Below are 15,319 nucleotides of genomic sequence, written 5' to 3'. Positions count from 1 at the left end.
CCCCAAGTGGTTCTGGTGCACACTAAAGTTTGAGAAGCACTGTCTAGCATACAGTTACACACCACCACTGGTTTGGGTTGGAGTACCACATTCCTACCGTGTTAAGGTCTTAGGATGCTTTACACCACTTGAGGGAAACTGCTACATTGGTAGTCCCCAGTGAATCATGATCCCTGGTATTCATGCCTTTGTGCAATTCCTCTCATAATGATTTGGCCACATGACTAGATTTAGCCATTGGGACATTAAGGCATGATGCAAGCAGAGGCTTGATTAGCACTTGCACAGTGAAGATAGTCTTGGAATGCTCCTTTTGGAAGCCAGCAACCATGCCATAAAGAAGCTTAGGGTAGACTACTGAATGGTGAGATGCCATGTGGAAAAAGTCTCTGAAGGATGAGAAACTATCTTGTACATTTCAGTTCCAGCACAGCTCCCAGCTGAATGAAGCCACCCAACTGACCCCAGGTATACCACAGGAGAATTCCCAACTGAGCCCAGGTAATGCACAGAATTGTGAGAAACCGTTTTTAAGGAATAAAGTTTGGTGATGGTTGTTATAAAGCAACAGATAACTAAAACACAACTACTTCAGGTTTTTTAAAAATGTGTCATGTGATATAATCTCTAAAACTGCTACTGTTAATAGCTAACACTTTATTGTATACTTACTATGCAAATTATTCCAAGTGCATCACATGTATTAACTTATTTATGATGCAGGTTCTGCCACCTCCATTTTGCAGATAAAAAAATGAAGCTTTAGGAGGTCAAGAAATGTCTTCAAGGCCACTTAATTAGTGTCAAGCCATAGAATTATAACAGTCATTCCAAACATTGTATACTATGATCATCCTTGCCAGGTACAGTAGGATTTTCACTGAATTCTCTGCCATTCTTTTATCTGTATTCTTGTTTCTTCTAATTCAGACATTTGAGTATAGATAGATCTTTTGCTTGTACTACACTTCACTAGGCTCTGAAGAGAGCCTAAGATTCCTGATGCACACATCACAGTTGCTGGGTGCTAGTGCCTTGGCTGCCTGGCAACAGATGTTTCTTTATTCCAGTCAGGTGTGAAGAGCAAGCCCTGTCTTCCAACAAACGACACAGTGATTTCTCATTGCTTTGCCATTGATTCAAAAAAAAACAACTATAATCATAAAGGCACACAATTAAGCCTGGAATAAATCTATTCAATCCTCCTGCTTTCACACAGTAACATTCAAACAATCAAAACTACTCATCCTCTAAATTTCTGCAAGGAGACATCAACCAGGACCCAGTTTATCCATTAAGAAGGACTTCTTAACTCTAAGAGTTTTAGACACTGTATTACAGTGCCAGAAATGTACCATTAGAATGTGTGCATTTCATGTTTTGTAAATTATACATCAATAAAGTTATTTAAAATTAAAAAAGAAGAACATTCTCACACCAATAACTTGGAAGATGGGAAAAGAAGATTTCAGTGGCTGCTTAAAGCATTCTAAAGTCTTCGTCTTTGGAAAAATTTGGACAGAGTGAACAAGTTTAAATTTTATTAATAAAATTTAGAGTTAAGTACATATGCTAAAATTTAGGCAGAACCAATTTAAAAATATACACTCTATACAGAGATCAGGAAACTTTTTCTATAAAGGGTCAGACAGTTAATGTTTTAGGCTTTTCAAGTTTTATTGAATCTGTCACAACTACTCAACCCTACTATTGTAGCAATAAAAGCAGCCATAGATAATACATAAATGAGTATGGCAGTGTTCCAGTAAAACTTTATTTATAAAACCAGGCAGATGGCCCGACTTAGCCCAATGGCTATAGTTTGCTGATCCCCTGATCTAGGACTTTCAAAGTAGCAGATAAACAAAAGAGAAAGAGGGCAATAAAGAAAAATTTGTCCATCCAGCAGAAGGTGGAAAGGGGTGGGGGGTTAAGAGCAGGGGAAAAGAATGAAAAAAAAAACTTTAAGAAAGATAAAGAAATCCAAATCAGTTATCACAATAAATGGCGATGGGTTAAATTCAACTATTCTAAGACTACTAGATTGGATTGAAAAAGCAAAAATTTCTTAAATAGGAATGAAACAAAATTCAGTCATAGTGATTATAAGATATATATTATAAGCAAAAGGCTAAAAAAAAGTTGGAAAAAGACATGCCTCCCTTTAAGGTAAACAACAAAAAACAATCACTGGAACTAAAGTAGGCTAGTGTAAGGAGCAAAATAATAATCACACACAACAAAGCCTCAGGATATACAAAGCAAAAGCAATCCAAATTAAAGGGACAAATGACAAATTCATAATAATAGATAATTTTAATGTGGAAGAAGTTAACAAAGTTTTTTTCAGAAGCTGATTATCCAAACAGACAAAAAAAAAAATTTCAGTTTGGACAACAGGTTTGAATCAATAGCTATTTACATATAAAGGGAGAGCGATGCAACAATATCCTTCTTTTCAAACACACACTGGAATTCTTTTTTTTTTCTTTTTGCGGTATGTGGGCCTCTCACTGTTGTGGCCTCTCCCGTTGCGGAGCACAGGCTCCGGATGCGCAGGCCCAGCGGCCATGGCTCACGGGCCCAGCCGCTCCGCGGCATATGGGATCCTCCCAGACCGGGGCACGAACCCGTATCCCCTGCATCGGCAGGCGGACTCTTAACCACTGCGCCACCAGGGAGGCCCTGGAATTCTTTTTTAATGAGTCATGAGTTAAGTCACAAAGGACATCAACAAATTTCAAAGAAATATCCATCATAGAGACCATATTCTCTGACAATGTTCAGACACTAAAGACTCCTAAATAACACATGGGCTAAAAGAAAAATTATGAGGAGTACAAAACATTTTTTAAAGTATGACAATGAAACAAATACTGTTCCTGTAATCAGTTTGTAATCTAGTAGAGGAAAAAGACAATGATCACACAAAAATTAATATATAGTATGCATTGTAGCTATATATATGTATGTACATATATATATACACACATACATACTAGTCATACAACATATAATAGCAAAGCGTACTAAGGGCTATAAAAGAAAAGCAGAGCATGCCAAGAGAACATGTCACTTAGGGTTTCTCTGAGAAGAATGACATTTTGAGGGGTGAGGGAAGGAGGAGGGGATGCACATCCCAGGCAAAGGGAAGAGCATGTAAAAAGGCCCTCAGGAGAGAAGGAACAAGGGGTATTAGAGGACTGAAAGGCAGGCAGCAGTGCTGGAGTGCAGGAGCAAGGGACAGAGTAACCTGAAACAAATGGAAATAAATTACACCTAGGAAAAGGAGATTCTTGAAATATAAAAATAGGATAAAAGAAACAAGAACTGTTTTAGTCAAATTAAACACCTTTAAAAATATAAAAAGCGGGCTTCCCTGGTGGCGCAGTGGTTGGGAGTCTGCCTGCCGATGCGGGGGACGCGGGTTCGTGCCCCGGTCCGGGAAGATCCCACGTGCCGCGGAGCAGCTGGGCCTGTGAGCCATGGCTGCTGGGCCTGTGCGTCCGGAGCCTGTGCTCCGCAGGGGGAGGGGCCACGGCAGTGAGAGGCCCACGTAACACAAAAATAAAATAAAATAAAAAATATAAAAAGCATTATTCCCATTTAACTGGAAAAGTTCTAAGGAAGTATTCTAAATTTACAATTCTCAAGAATTTGTTATTCATCTCTTAACTGCCATTACCTTGGCCAGAACAGCAGTCATTTCTCCAGGTCCCATCTTAAACTATAAGTATGTTAAGATTTTTTAAGGTATTTTTAAGGTATTAAAATCACCCTTCATAACTATCAAGAACATCTTTCCACAATCAATTGACCTCAATATTCATGGAATGGCACAAATAATTCCAGCTGTAGAATCAAACAGCCCTGGATTTCAAGATGTTACTTATCCCTTCTAATTCTTAGACTCCACATCTGTAAAATGGGGTTAATAATCAAATTTGATGATGGGGATTTATAGGGTCTAAGTGATAATGTATGAATGAAGAATGGTATAATGTGATAAAACGAAGACAAACTTGGTGCAAATCCCAACCCCACCACTTAAGAGCTGTGTAACTTTCAGCAAGTTACTTAACATCTCACTGCCTAGGTTTCCTCCTCTGTGGCATATGTTTCAAATAGTACCTACCTTTACAGTTTTAAGAATTAAATAATTCATGTAAAGTACTTATCACTCCATAAATAAGAACTGCAATTAGTAATAAAAATTTTTTATTGTTGTTCTATATTTAAGAAAAGTCCTTTCTAACAGTCTCATTAACAAGATTTGAGGAGACCTTCTTCCACTCTGCCCTCAGTCAAGTCATTAAAACTGACAATCCTAGGGACTCTCATTTTCCTCTAAGGGTTATTAGACGTTGGAACATATTAACAGGTAAACTTTCATTATTTCTAAAAAATTTTTTCAGTAGCGTAATGTGCAACTACTTCATGAGGACCATTAAATGTAATCCTTCCTGAAGATTGGGATTCTTTTGTAGAACTAACAGAACTCTTGAGATTCCTTTTAAGTCAATAAATTAGTGATTTCATTTAAGTTCCCACAACTTGTAAATTCATTAGATATTTTTACTGCCTATAATTTTGGGTTTCAAAATGCATGCTAAGTTCCATAAAATATCAGGGTCTTATATATAGTTCAATGTACTTGGTACATCTGTTATAAATTAGCTTCAACTCCTTCAGATAGAATAAAACAATCACAAAACTCCAAAACTGTGACATTCTAAGCAAAACTGGGCCACTCCAAGAATTTTTACTGAAATTGAGTTAGATTTACAATGTTAAATCCAATCTCTTTATTTATAATTAACATATAATCTATATTAGTTTCAGGTGTACAGCAATTCAACATTATGAAATAATCACCACAATAAAACCAGTTATCATCCGTCACCATAGAAAGCTGTTACAGTATTACTGACTATACTCCCTACATGTACGTTACAACCTCCTGACTTATTTATTTTATAGCTATAAATTTGTACCTTTTAATCCCCTTCACCTATTTTGCCCATACCCCTATGCCCCTCCCCTCTGGCAACCACCAGTTTGTTCTCTGAATCTATGAGTCTGTTTCTCTTTTATTTGTTTTTTAGATTCTACATGTAAGTCAAATCGTATGTAAATCCAATCTCTCTACACCAAAAAATGTCACGGCTCTTCCACAGTATCCCAGAAGCTGAATTACTTGAAGGAAATCCAATACAAAAAAGCTGGGAACGTAACCAATTCAATCGGCCCAAATTCAGGGGGGTTCCACAGGGTGGACTGTCTCTTCTAGGGCTCTTGGCCTACCTAGCATCAAAACTACCATTCAGGGTGGAAATTAAAATTCTGAAAGAGGTTCTGAGTAAGAATAGCTCAATTTTTAAAAGTGAGGAACTTGATAAATATGATCTTGCTGAAGATCTAGTCCTGTTTCAGTTAGTGTATCAGAGACCATTCTGGCATTAAATTTACAAACTGGCTAATATTCTAATAAATAATTTGCTTCCTATTTAGTTAAATGTAAACAGACAACCCCCAAACTGTCTCTATATATCTTTTAAACATCTAAAATTGCTCTGAAATAGCCTCCGTGAAAATAGAAATGTTACAGCCAAAACACAACATTGAGATACAGAATATAACTTTCTTTTATAAGAATTTTCAATACAGTTTCACAGAATAATAGAATATCTGGGTTTAAAGGCTGAGAGGAAACTTTTTAAACCATCGTGACTCATTTTACTGAGGACGAAACTAAAATCATACAATGCAGTAAAATTGTTTAATGCAGAAATCTGTTATAAGAAAGGAAAATTTCCAACAAAACTTCAGGGTTCTAATACTTCAAAAGGCTAATTTTTTGGCCATTACAAGTGCAAAAGCAGCTCTCCCAGATTTAGCTATCACCTCCTGCCCAGTGCCAACCATAATGGACGATCAGAATATGTAATTGCTGATAGCTGCTCAATCGACTAGATGGAAGCAATGATCCTACTTCATGGGCTTAAGTTAGACCCAGACTTTAAGAAAAATAAAGTATTTTGTTCCTTACACAGTAATAGGGATTTTCTTTCTTTCTGTGGATGATGGATTTTGTTAGTATTTTAAACTATTGCTTTGTTTCTAAGGAGTCATTCACCTTTAGTTAAAAATTAGAAGATAATGATATTAGTAGCAGTGGTAGTAGTAATAGAGCAGTAATCATAATAGTAATAATGTCTAACACTTATGTAGCACTTAAGTGCTGGGCACTGCTTAGGACATTAATCTCTACATTTAATCATTTAGCCATCTAACCATTACATTAAGTGCATTTAAACCTTACAATTACCTTGTGAAGAAGGTATACTATTATTCTCATCTTACAGATGAGGAAACAAGGTACAAAGAGGTTAAGTAATTTATCCACTATCCTCATGGCTAGTAAGTAGCGGAGCCAGAATACAAACCTACACAGCCTGATTTCAGAGTAAAAATAACTCATTTTATCAATGGAATTAAACTAACTACATATAAATAATACTAAGGACATCGAAAACAAACACATTGAATAATTTTTAAATTAGAAAAAAACAGAAAAATTCACCTTGTTTTTCTTCCCTTTTAAAACCTGAGTCCCCAAATGACAAAATATATTTCAATCTACATATGTAAAAAGACTGCAAATACCCTAGTATATCCTATTACTTTCTTCCACCATCTATTCCACAAACTAAGCTCTTTTTTTCTAGCTCTCTTAGAAGTTAGAAGTGAATCACCACATCCATGTAAATTAACTAAAGGACTAAGAATTAAGGCCGCCTACATCCACATGACATTATCATTTGTGCCAAGAAATTATTACCCACAAAGATAAAGCTGTAAATCATTAAATAACTTCATTGTTCACTTCAGGAGCCTCCCAAAAGTCCATTTATCTCAACAATAGTCTATTCAAACAGTTCACAATATTCCCTCCACTGGGCAAATAACTCACTCATCAAACAAAATACTTTTAAGACTTGGTTAAAATCCTTGCCTCACTGTTTCTACTAATTCTAAACTATTATATCATAAATTTTGCCCCATTTCAATCATATCACCGCATTGACAGACCCACCTTACATATCTCAAGGTCACACCTGAAATTCTACAATATCTGCCCATGACCTCTCCATTGTGAAGTCCAATAAGACTCCATCCAGGTGTGATCTCCTTACTGTAGTAGGCAGTAAACTCAGTCTTGCTTAATCAACAAGCCATTCAGGCCTTCTTTGGGGGAGTGGACAATCAACAGAAGATAACATTCCCTGTTCCATTTCAGCTGCTCTCTTCATAACTCCTTTTTAAAAAATCTCTTCTTCTAGACCACAGGTGAAATTAAATATACCAGGAAATCAGATCATTATAGAAAAAGAAACATAAACCAGCAATTGAAAGGGGGCCAAGTAAAGCTAATAATAAATTCAACATGAAACTTCAAACTATATTTAATTGTAACCACAGTTTAAGCTGAATTGGGTTAATTATACATTTCAGAATGGTTTTAAAGCATCCCTAAAACTGAGGTTTAAAAAGAAACAAGGAACAAATGCCTTGAAATGTTAAAGTTTAAATAAAGTATTCTGCCATCTGATTAGATTTAACAAAAAAATTTCTTATACTTTAACTCATATGCCTCTACTGTTATATATCAAATATGGGTATATGAAATATAGTTTTAATCTTTAAAGACTAAAAATTATTTAAAACCATATAATATTTAGAAAACAAATTTTTAAAAAATCCATTCATTCATCTATTATTTAGTATCTAGTTTTTTAAGGATGATCCTTTAAATTATACCCCATCTCATTTCCAAAAGGATTTGGGATGGCTGACAAAAATATATTGAGCAGACTAAAACAAACAGATGAAGGAAAATGAAGAAAAACCGTACAAACTCTCTCTCTCTCTCTCTCTCTCTCACACACACACACACACACACACACACACACATCAGTCAAAGAACTTTGTTTCAGATACAGAGAACCAAAAGAAGTTTCTATAGCTTTCTCAGAAAGGGTACTGCAGATATGGTAGATATTGTTTTAGATTAGGAGTGCTGTTTAAGTGAATTAAGTGAATCACAGTTATGTGGTTGGGAGGAGAGGAGGCAGAGTAAAAGTCAAGGAATAAAGACCAGTAACAGGACGAGCATGACCATAATCAGCAACCCAAGGAACACCTTTTAGAAATGCTCAGATACAAAGAGAAAGATATAGATTCAGATAGATTTTGCCCTCATATTATGTCACCTTTATTCATGTGCATTCAAAAAAAATGAATGGAAATACTATAATTATACTTTAATTTCTATATATAAAATACATCAAGAAAAAACAAACATTAACAAAATAAGCTCCTATTAGCAAAATGTGTTGGCTATATTGTATTCAACACAGCACTTACCTTCGCTGATGGCATGGGGCTTAACAATGCAACAAGTAGTACAGCTGGTAAATTTAGCAGTGTTTGCTGGCCCACAAATTCCACTCGAAGGAAAAAATAACTCCATTTCCTAAAGACAGAGAGAAATGACTTTGGTACATGTAATCTTGTTACACATCTGTAAAACAACTCAGGAAATGTGCACAGCATACTATCATCCAGGTACTTCAGAGAGGAGCTAAAGCAGAGGATATGGGGGAAGTGTCTGCCTCAGGAAGGCCCCAGAGGGTCCTGCTCCGTTACAATCTCTTCTCAAACTCCTAGGATATTTACGTGACAGAAGAACTATGCAATTACTTATAAAGTTTCACAACATAAATTCTTTTCTTCAAATTTTCTAAAAATGCTTTTTACAAAGACTAACTGAACGTTGTTTTAAGTCTTAAAAGAACATATAAAGAAGTATTAAAGCAATGACAATATGTATCATTCTGTCTCAGGATTAAAGCTGAGAATGTCTTAACATATTTTGAATATTGGAAGTAATCAATATAAAGTTCTTATTTTACCCAAAGCATCAGTTTATGAGACACAGGTCCAATTTTAAACTTGTCATTAAAATATGTAAAATTCAATTAAATATAAGGAAATCTTTATAGAAACAGATTAGTATTCAAGAATCAGAGCTACAGTTAAAACTAATTAACTACATATAGTGCTAAAGTCAAATCACATGAACCTTATTTTATAACCAGATTCAGGCTGTGCTATTTGCTTTGCACATAGTTCATTAAAATAACCACCGAGCAATTTGAACTAGCCACAAAGATGGCCACACTAATTAGTAAACTATTTAGACATATGCTTTCCTGCTTCTAAGCTTTTACTAGTATTATTTCTATTCCCTACAAAGCCCTCTGTCCCCAAGAACCGTACCAACATATAAAGGGTCACTTTAAATATTATCTCCCCCAGGAGCCCCTTTTGATGCACCCCAATCAGTACACTGTACTCCTCCAAAGTTGTGGTTATTTTGGTAATTGCCCCCCATGAATTATAAATTTGAAGAAAAGAACTAACTTGCATAGCTGTGTAGGTCCTTTAGAATCTAAAACAAATAGCTCAAAGTAAATACTCACTTTTCACTGAATTTAAAAATTGAAAGATCATAGGATGTGTTAGTGTACCACACTGGTGTTCATTAAAAAAAAAAAAAGAAAACGATCTCGGGAAGATGAGGAAAGGTTCAAATAGTAGCGTATATACTTGAGTGATTCTGGGGTTAACGACACTTTAGAATTAAAATGTTCCATTCCTTAGACAACTATCTTTCTATCGTATTGCTGCCTTTGCTTATTACTCTTCTTGATCAGTAACAGCAACTACCGCTTTTAGTCCTGTACCAGATGCTTTGATTACATGTTCTCAGAGAACGTGTAAGGTACAGGTGAAAACTCAGATACCTATAGGGTCCTGGTAGGTAATCAATGAGTGAATGAAGTAAACCTGGTGTGACAAGAAGGCATGGGAGAGGGCTGCAAACTGGAAAGGGCTTGTCCCGTCTACAGTTCCCCTTTCTCTGCTTCCTTTGCAACAAAACTCCTCAAAAGAGGTGTCTTTATTCTCTGTCTTTACTTCTTCTCTTCCATTTCCTCTTAAACTTACAACTAATTAGGCTTTCATTCCACAAAGGCTATTCATGAAAATCCCTAATCACCTCCACGTTGCCAAGTACCCTGGTTAATTCTCAGACCTCACCTTACCTGACCCAACAGCATTTGACACAATTGATTCCTACATCCTGGAATGCTTTCATCACCTGGTTTTCTTCCCACTGTTCCTTTTCAGTTTCCTTTGATGATTTTCTCCCCTTTGGCAGACCCCTAAGTACTAGAGAGTGGTCTAGTACTATTTATTGTCACTATTCTACCTATTGTCACTCTCTTGTTGAGGCCCTCAAGTCCCATGGCTTTAAATGCTACCTGTATTCTGATGTCTCCTACATTTTAATCTCCAGCCCAACCTCCCTAAACTCCACATCCATATCTATCTACCACTAACAGACATTTCATATTTAAAACATCCAAAACAGACTTCGAATTTCCACTGTCTCCCATAAATCTGTTCAATCCCGCCCTTTTCCTTACCCTTCAATTGCACAAGCCAAAAATAAATAACAAAAAACAAAAACAAAGAACATAGTGATTCTTGATTCCTCTTCACCTGTCCAATCTATCAAAAAATCCTTTAAAATATAACCAGAATCCAACCACCTACCTCCACATCTGTCACCTTGGTCCATGTGACATGCCACCACCATCTCTCCCTTTAATGCCTGCACTAACCTCCTAACTGATCTCCCATTCCAACTTTCCCCACAACACAAGTACCCCTATGCTGCCTGGTCTATTATTAACACAGCAGTCAGAATGAAACTAATAAAAACAGATCATGCCACTCCTCTGCACAGAACTCTCCACGACCTCCTATCTCATTCAGAATGAATTTCAAAGTCCTAGATATCCTACAAGGCCTTATGTGACCTGGGCCCTGGCTATATCTGACCTAATCTCCAGCTATTTCCATGAAACACATTTCTGGCCAGCATCACTGGCCTCACCTCCTCACTGATCCTTGAACATAGCAAATATGTTCCCACCTCTGAGTTTTTGCATGTATTGTGCCCTTACTTGCTGGAACACTCTTTCCCCCAGACATTTGCTTGGATTTCTCCCTCACTTCCTCCTGATCACTCCTCAAACCAGATATTATAAGGACTTTCTATATGGTATATTTAATAGCATTCAACAACTCTACTCCACACACAACCCTTGTCTTTTTCTATATCCTTCCCCTGCTTTATTTTCTTCAGAGCAATTACTAATAGACATCAGAGTTATAGGTCTATTTATTTACTATCTGACATCCCTCCCATCAGAAAAGCTATAAGCTCCATGAGTCAGGACTTTGCTTTTTTCACAGTAGCTTCTCAATAGTTTGGAATGATTGAAATTCAGAAATATTTTATTTAACATATGTAGAATTTATAGACACAGACACTCAGAAAGGTTAAGAAACAAGCCCTTGCAAGTTAGCAAGTGGCAAAGTCATGATTCAAATCCAGGTCATACTGACTCCAAAGTCCTGAACTTTTTCTATCACCTTTTTTCAGATGTAAAAAGCTATGCTAGAAGGGAGACCTTCAAGATGGCGGAGGAGTAAGACATGGAGATCACCGTCCTCCCCACAAATACATTAGAAATACATCTACATGTGGAACGTGGGGTTTGCTTTCTGCATCTAATTTGTTTCTGGTTTTCTGCTTATCTTAGTTTAGTATTTACAGTTTATTATCATTGGTAGATTTGTTTATTGATTTGGTTGCTCTCTTCCTGCGTTTCTTTTTATATATAGATATATATACATTTTAACTTTTTCTCTTTTTGTGAGTGTATATGTGTATGCTTCTTTGTGTGATTTTGTCTGTATAGCTTTGCTTTTACCATTTGTTATAGGGTTCTGTCTGTCCTTTTTTTTTAGTATAGTTTTTAGCGCTTGTTATCATTGGTGGATTTCTTTTTTGCTTTGGGTGCTCTGTTCTTTCTCTTTTTTTTGCTTTTTTTAAAATTACTTCTTAATTTTTTAAATTCTTACTAATTATTTTTAATTTTTTCATTTTTCATAATTATTTTGCATTTTAATAACTATTTTATTTTATTATTATTTTTCTTTCTTTCTTTCTGTTTTTCTGCCTTTTCTTCTGAGCCATGTGGCTGACAGGGTCTTGGTGCTCCGGCCAGGTGTCAGGCCTGTGCCTCTGAGGTGGGAAAGCCGAGTTCAGGACATTGGTCCACCAGAGACCTGCCGGCTCCACATAATATCAAACGGCAAAAGCTTTCCCAGAGGACTCCATTTCAATGCTAAGACCCAGCTCCACTCAACAACCAGCAAGCTAGAGGGCTGGATACCCTATGCCAAACAACTAGCAAGAAAGGAACACAACCCATTAGCAGAGAGGCTGGCTAAAATCATAATAAGGTCACAGGCATCCGAAAACACACCTCCAGATGTGGTCCTGCCTACCAGAGAGACAAAATCCAGCCTCATACACCAGAACACAGGCACCAGTCCCCTCCACCAGGAAACCTACACAACCCACTAAACTAACCCTAGCCAATGGGGGAGGACACCAAAAACAACAAGAACTATGAACCTGCAGCCTGAGAAAAGGAGACCCCAAACACAGTAAGATAAGCAAAATGAGAAGACACAGAAACACACAGCAGATGAAGGAGCAAGGTAAAAACCCAGCAGACCAAACAAATGAAGAGGAAATACGCAGTTTACTAGAAAAAGAATTCAGACTAATGATAAAAAAGATGATCCAAAACTTGGAAATAGAATGGGGAAAATACAATAAATGTTTAACAAGGACCTAGAAGAACTAAAGAGCAAACAAACAATGATAAACAACACAATAAATGAAATAAAAAATTCTGTAGAAGGAAGCAATAGCAGAATAACTGAGGCAGAAGAACGGATACGTGACCTGGAAGATAAAATATTGGAAATAACTACCACAGAGCAGAGTAAAGAAAAAAGACTGAAAAAAATTGAGCACAGTCTTAGAGACCTTAGGGACAACACTAAATGCACCAACACTCGAATTATAGGAGTCCCAGATGAAGAAGAGAAAAAGAAATGGACTGGGAAACCAACACTCGAATTATAGGAGTCCCAGATGAAGGAGAGAAAAAGAAATGGACTGGGAAAATATTTGAAGAGATTATAATTGAAAACTTCCCTAATATGGGAAAGGAAATGGTTAATCAAGTTCAGGAAGCACAGAGAGTCCCAACATGATAAATCCAAGGATAAACTTGCCAAGACATATATTAATCAAACTAACAAAAATTAAATACAAAGAAAAAATATTAAAAGCAGCAAGGGAAAAACAACAAATAACATACAAGGGAATCCCCATAAGGTTAACAGCTGATCTTTCAGCAGAAATTCTGCAAGCCAGAAGGGAGTGGCAGGACATATTTAAAGTGATGAAATAGAGAAACCTACAACCAAGATTGCTCTACCCAGCAAGGATCTCATTCAGATTTGACAGCGAAACAAAAACCTTTAGAGACAAGGAAAAGCTAACAGAATTCAGCACCAACAAACCAGCTTTACAACAAATGCTAAAGGAACTTCCCTAGGCAGGAAACACAAGAGAAGGAAAGACCTACAATAACAAACCCAAAACAATTAAGAAAAGGTAATAGGAATATACATATCAATAACTACCTTAAATGTAAATGGACTAAATGCTCCAACCAAAAGACAAAGACTGGCTGAAAGGGTACAAAAACAAGACCCATATATATATGTTTTCTACAAGAGACCCACTTCAGACTTAGGGACACATACAGACTGAAAGTGAGGGGATGGAAAAAGATATTCGATGGAAATGGAAATCAACAGAAAGCTGGAGTAACAACTCTCATATCAGACAAAATACACTTTAAAATGAAGACTAAGACTATTACAAGAGACATAATGATCAAGGGATTGATCCAAGAAGAAGATATAACAATTGTAAATATTTATGCGCCCAACATAGGAGCACCTCAATACATAAGGAAAATGCTAACAGCCATAAAAGGGGAAATCGACAGTAACACAACCATACAAGGGGACTTTAACACCCCACTTTCACCAATGGACAGATCATCCAAAATGAAAATAAGTACGGAAACACAAGCATTAAATGACACATTAAACAAGATGGACTTAATTGATATTTAGAGGAAATTCCATCCAAAAACAACATAATAAATTTTCTTCTCAAGTGCTCATGGAACATTCTCCAGGATACAACACATCTTGGGTCACAAATCAAGCCTTAGTAAATTTAAGAAAATTGAAATTGTATCAAGTATCTTTTCCGACCACAATGCTATGAGACTAGATATCAATTACAGGAAAACATCTGTAAAAAATACAAACACAGGGAAGTTAAACAATACACTATTTAATAACCAAGAGATCACTGAAGAAATAAAAGAGGAAATCAAAAAATGCCTATAGGGCTTCCCTGGTGGTGCAGTGGTTGAGAGTCCGCCTGCCAATGCAGGGGACACGGGTTCATGCCCCAGTCCGGGAAGATCCCACATGCCGCAGAGTGGCTAGGCCCATGAGCTATGGCCACTGAGCCTGCACGTCTGGAGCCTGTGCTCCACAATGGGAGAGGCCACAACAGTGAGAGTCCCGCGTACTGCAAAACAAAAAAACAAACAAAAAAAACCCTAGAAACAAATGACAAAGAAAACACGATGACCCAAAACATATGGGCTGCAGCAAAAGCAGTTCTAAGACGGAAATTTATAGCAATATAATCCTACCTCAAGAAACAAGAAACATCTCAAATAAACAACCTAACTTTACATCTAAAGCAATTAGAGAAAGAAGAACAAAAAAACCCCAAAGTTAACAGAAGGAAAGAAATCATAAAGATCACATCAGAAATAAATGAAAAAGAAATGAAGTAAACAATAGCAAAGATCAATAAAACTAAAAGCTGGTTCTTTGAGAAGATAAATAAAAGTGATAAACCATTAGCCAGACTCATCATGAAAAAAAGGGAGAAGACACAAATCAATAGAATTATAAATGAAAAAGGAGAAGTAACAACTGACACTGCAGAAACACAAAGGATCATGAGAGATTACTACAAGCAACTATATGCCAATAAAATGGAAAACCTGGAAGAAACAGAAAAATTCTTAGACAAGCACAACCTTCTGAGACTGGACCAGAAAGAAATAGAAAATATAAACAGAACAATCACAAGCACTGAAACTTAGACTGTGATTAACAATCTTCCAACAAACTAAAGCCCAGGACCAGATGGCTTCACGGG

The 15,319-nt window shown here is 36.5% G+C and overlaps 1 protein-coding gene across 2 annotated transcripts in view; it reads right to left on the bottom strand.

The window, feature by feature from the left end:
• The window catches only part of NME7 (NME/NM23 family member 7), a 263,827-nt gene that overhangs the window by 175,886 nt on the left and 72,622 nt on the right, over nt 1–15,319 (bottom strand). For both annotated transcript variants that reach the window (XM_060091294.1, XM_060091295.1), the window contains one exon: nt 8,428–8,536. In XM_060091294.1, the coding sequence (XP_059947277.1) occupies nt 8,428–8,536 (109 nt within the window). The remainder of the gene's footprint in view (nt 1–8,427; nt 8,537–15,319) is intronic.

Source organism: Mesoplodon densirostris, chromosome 2 (genome assembly GCF_025265405.1).
Source record: "Mesoplodon densirostris isolate mMesDen1 chromosome 2, mMesDen1 primary haplotype, whole genome shotgun sequence".
Classification (NCBI taxonomy): Eukaryota; Metazoa; Chordata; class Mammalia; order Artiodactyla; family Ziphiidae; genus Mesoplodon; species Mesoplodon densirostris.
This window is presented reverse-complemented; position numbering and strand designations above follow the sequence as displayed.